Genomic DNA, 4,030 nt, shown 5'->3' with positions numbered 1-4,030 from the left:
TTCCTGCACTCCTGCACCGCTTCCTCCACTTCAGTCTGAAGCTGGGAAGCGTCAACCTCAAGTTTCTTCTTCTGGTTTATCAGGCTGGTATTCTACATATTTTTTGAGATGTGATATTTTGAGAAAAAGTTTGTCACATCAGAAATAGCAATGCTTTCAATTTCTTTTTAATATCCAAAAGCCAGTCAGTCATCTTTGGTCACTGCAATAAATAATTACCTGTGAGTGCAGTAGCTGCACCCTTTCACTAACATCCAGCAACTCTTGCTCAGCGAGTCTACGACTTCTCTCAGTTTGCTCCAGAGCAGCCCTGAGCTCCTCCAGTTCAGCCTGAAGCAGGTTGTTTCGCCTCTCCACAATGGCAATGTTTTCCTTCAGATCATCATTGGCCCGAGCAGACTCATCCAGCTGAATTTGGCAATCCTTGATAGGGTAATACCAACCACATTAATCCTTAGAATCAGATTGTATTGAATGAAGTGTCTTAAGAAAGTGAGACTTCCCTTCTCTAGTTTACCTTCAGATGTGCATGAACAGATTTAAGTTGTTTCTGAGCCTCAGCTGCCTGCCTGTTGGCCTGGCTCAGCTGGATCTCCATCTCATTGAGGTCTCCCTCCATCTTCTTCTTCAAACGGAGGGCCTCGTTCCTGCTGCGACACTCAGCTTCAAGAGAGCTCTGCAGGGTGTCAATCGTCCTCTGCAGGTTCCTCTTGCACTGCTCCATCTCCTCATCTTTCTCTGTCAGTTTGCGTTCAATATCAGCTTTGATTTGATTGAACTCAAGCTGGGCTCTGAGAATCTTGCCCTCTTCATGCTCTAGGGAGGCCTGGTGGACAGGAGGGTACAGAGTTAGGGTACAGTTTACTCTAAGATCATTAATTTATCAAAGAGGGCATGTACCTCAGCTTCCTCAAGAGCAGACTGGATCTCCATTTTCTCCTGTTCCAGTTGTTTCCGTAATTTTTCCAGTTCATGCATGTTCTTTCCACTCTCACCAAGTTGCTCAGTGAGGTCAGAAATCTCCTCTGTGGAATGTCAAGTGTGATTAAGATGGCTCTACAGTCTGATTTATAAATTATGTCTACAGAAACTTGGACACAAATCATGGCAGTAGACATTACCCTGTAGGTTCTTATTCTCTCTCTTTATGGTCTCTAGATGATCCAGAGACTCCTCATAAGAGTTCTTCAGTTTGAAGAGCTCAGTGCTCAGAGCCCTGGCCTCTTTCTGAGAGCTTTCCAACTCACACTGGGACTCTTCGTATTTCTGCTTCCACTCAGACAGGACCTGCAATGGATAACCAAGCCAGCAATAAACGCATGTGCCAGTTGCCTGGAGAAAAGCCGAGTTCTCCTTGCATTAAAAAATCTCCCATTATTGATAAGAGCACTCCAAAGGGGAGAACATATCCTTACTCTAAACAAATTCTCTGTAACTTTTAAACATATTAAGACTGATAGAGAGTTGTTCTCTTCACTTGAAACCACTATTTGCTTCTTTTAAAGATGACGTGAGTTGTGGAAAAGTAAGGAAAATTTGTGAAATGATTTTGCCCATTTATCTCAGTATATACTATAGTGTTTTTTTAAGATTTTACCACTTTGGGACACCAAAGTTGGACTTTTTCTAATTTTACACACAGCTGTAACAACCCCAATCAAGGTTCCTTTGAGCAATGGACTTAACCACTGCTTGAGTGAAATTGCCCTGATGGTATCCTGCAGTTGTGCAACCCAGTTGCCATGAAAAAATGTTGGCATTTTATGTTTCAGCAAACCACATTACATTTGTACATTATTTTGTAGTAGATACATTGAAAGTTTACCTTTCACATGTTGTTAGGTCAAGGCACAAATACCTTATATTATAATTATGATATTATAATTCAGAAAAGATCATGTTTTGGCTTAAAATCACCATGTTTGATAGTACAAAAGAAGTTGGAAACGTGGCCACTGGTTGCTGTTTTTTAATGGTCTTGAACAGTGGCCTGCAGCATGTCAACTATCTTGCCTAAATGTTAACTCATACACTGTGTACCTTTAGAAATGCTGATATGATACGTATGAAACGTACAAATATAATGTATCCCTGTTTCGCAGAAACATACAATGACAGCACTTTCTTCTGGCAACTGGGCTGAGTTGTACTGGGCAGTGCCAAGAGGTGATTGTATGTAAAGATGAAGTCTGACACTACTGTAAATAGTAAGGTAAAAGGTCAAACTGAATGTTAATCCTTGGTGTTTCTGTTGATATAAAATTTCGGAGGCAACACCGGCAATTCATGCTTTTGGTGCTCATCAATACTTGGTAGTATTTCACCTTGTCAAAGTTTCTTTGCTTCTTGTCCAGAGCAGCAGCAGCAGCATTAGACCTCTCCACATCCACCATGAGATCTTCAATCTCATTCTGCAGCCTGTGTTTGGTCTTTTCCAGAGAGGAACATTTAGCGTTCACTGCTTCAACAGCCTCCTCAGCCTCCTGCAGACGCTGAGCCAGCTTCTTCCTTTAGAAATGGATCATGTAAATATATTAATTTTTCTGCATTTGCGCTCGTTAAATAAATTATTTGAAAAGGTCAACCAACATGAATGGCTGCTCTGTCATCTAACAGACAAACTTTTTGTTCGTCTTACATTTTAGTAGGAACATAATACAAACAAAAAGCTGATCTGCTAGACGAGGAAAAATGTGTTTTGAGGAATTACATGTCATATCATGAGCTTGGATCTCAAACTTTCTTACTTGGCCTCCTCCAGTTCCTCAGTTCTCTGGATGGCATCAGTTTCGTACTTAGTTCTCCACTGAGCCACCTCTGAGTTGGCCTTGGACATGCCACGCTGCAATTCAGCCTTGGCCTCCTGCTCCTCCTCATACTGCTCCCTGAGCAGGTCACAGTCATGACGAGAAGACTGCACTGCATGGGCTAAAGCATTCTTTGCCTGTGGAAACAAAATGATATGAATGAGTATCACTGTAATACATTTTAGTTAGCAATAACCTGTCATGTGATGTTGCTATGCACTGAAACTTCATCTCACCTTTGTCTCTTCTTCCAGTTGTCGCTTGAGGTCTTCAACCTGTTGGGTGTAGGACATTTTCCCTCTTGTCAGTTGAGATACCAGAGAATCCTTCTCCTCCAGCTGCCTTGAGAGCTCACCTAATATTGGCAAATGCATAATATTATTTTAAGTTTCCCCAAGAGACATTGTGAAAGAAGTTCACAAAGAAGTTAACTTAATAAGAAATGTTGTCTGGTTTTCCTAGTATTCCCAGCTGGCACTGAACCTCAATTTGACAATGGTTTCTCAAATCACACAGACATTAAATGTTGGTTAAATGTCTAATGACATTTGAAATATTGACAGTTTAGTGTAGAGATCAACATTATGACATTTGAAGAAGTTAGGATTTGATCTCCATACCTTTAAACTAAATGACTTTTGGCATGAGATGGTTGGAAGACACTGGATTTTGGTTACTTAACAACAAAACTCAAATCAACAAAAAATCATCAGCATCTGTCACCATTCTGTGTCAAATTGATGTTGGCATTCGACCCTGTCCTGACATTGAATTTTGGTAACCTGATGTGACAACCTAAGTTCAACCAAGTATCCCTCTCTGACAAAGTTGGTGGCCAGCTGGGTCAATGATTTTAAAATTTGGGGGGGTATACAAGAAATTTGTTATCAATAGCTATCAAATACTGTATCATTTATTAATTATTCAAAAAAATATGTACCATTTTCAGTTTGAAGTTTAGCTCTTTGCATATTGAAGTCATTGATGCAGCGTTGCGCCTCTTCAAACTTGGTCTTGTATTCATTCATCTGATCTTCCATAGTCCTGCATGTCTTCTCTAGATTTGTCTAGATTCAAAATAAACAATGCAAACATTGCTATCATACCACACAAACCCATACTTCTGTTTCATCAACATTAGCAAGAAATTAGCTGTCAGTTTAGCCAACCTTTGTCTTCACAATATGTTCCATATTGGAGACAACGTCATCCAGCTCCAATCT

The 4,030-nt window shown here is 40.3% G+C and overlaps 1 protein-coding gene across 1 annotated transcript; it reads right to left on the bottom strand.

Annotated features, from left to right (window-relative positions):
- Positions 1-5: 5 nt before the first annotated feature.
- LOC121966084 (myosin-7-like) lies at positions 6-4,024 on the bottom strand (the record flags this gene model as incomplete). Its single annotated transcript, XM_042516184.1, has 10 exons — positions 3,977-4,024; positions 3,748-3,874; positions 3,044-3,162; positions 2,748-2,944; positions 2,325-2,508; positions 1,122-1,287; positions 901-1,025; positions 518-826; positions 220-423; positions 6-92 (listed from the first exon to the last, which is right to left on the bottom strand). Coding segments are annotated over exons 1-10 (1,542 nt in total), but the record flags the coding sequence as incomplete, so codon positions are not given.
- Between the last annotated feature and the right edge of the window lie 6 nt (positions 4,025-4,030).

Source organism: Plectropomus leopardus, unplaced genomic scaffold, assembly GCF_008729295.1.
Source record: "Plectropomus leopardus isolate mb unplaced genomic scaffold, YSFRI_Pleo_2.0 unplaced_scaffold23025, whole genome shotgun sequence".
Lineage (NCBI taxonomy): Eukaryota > Metazoa > Chordata > Actinopteri > Perciformes > Serranidae > Plectropomus > Plectropomus leopardus.
This window is presented reverse-complemented; position numbering and strand designations above follow the sequence as displayed.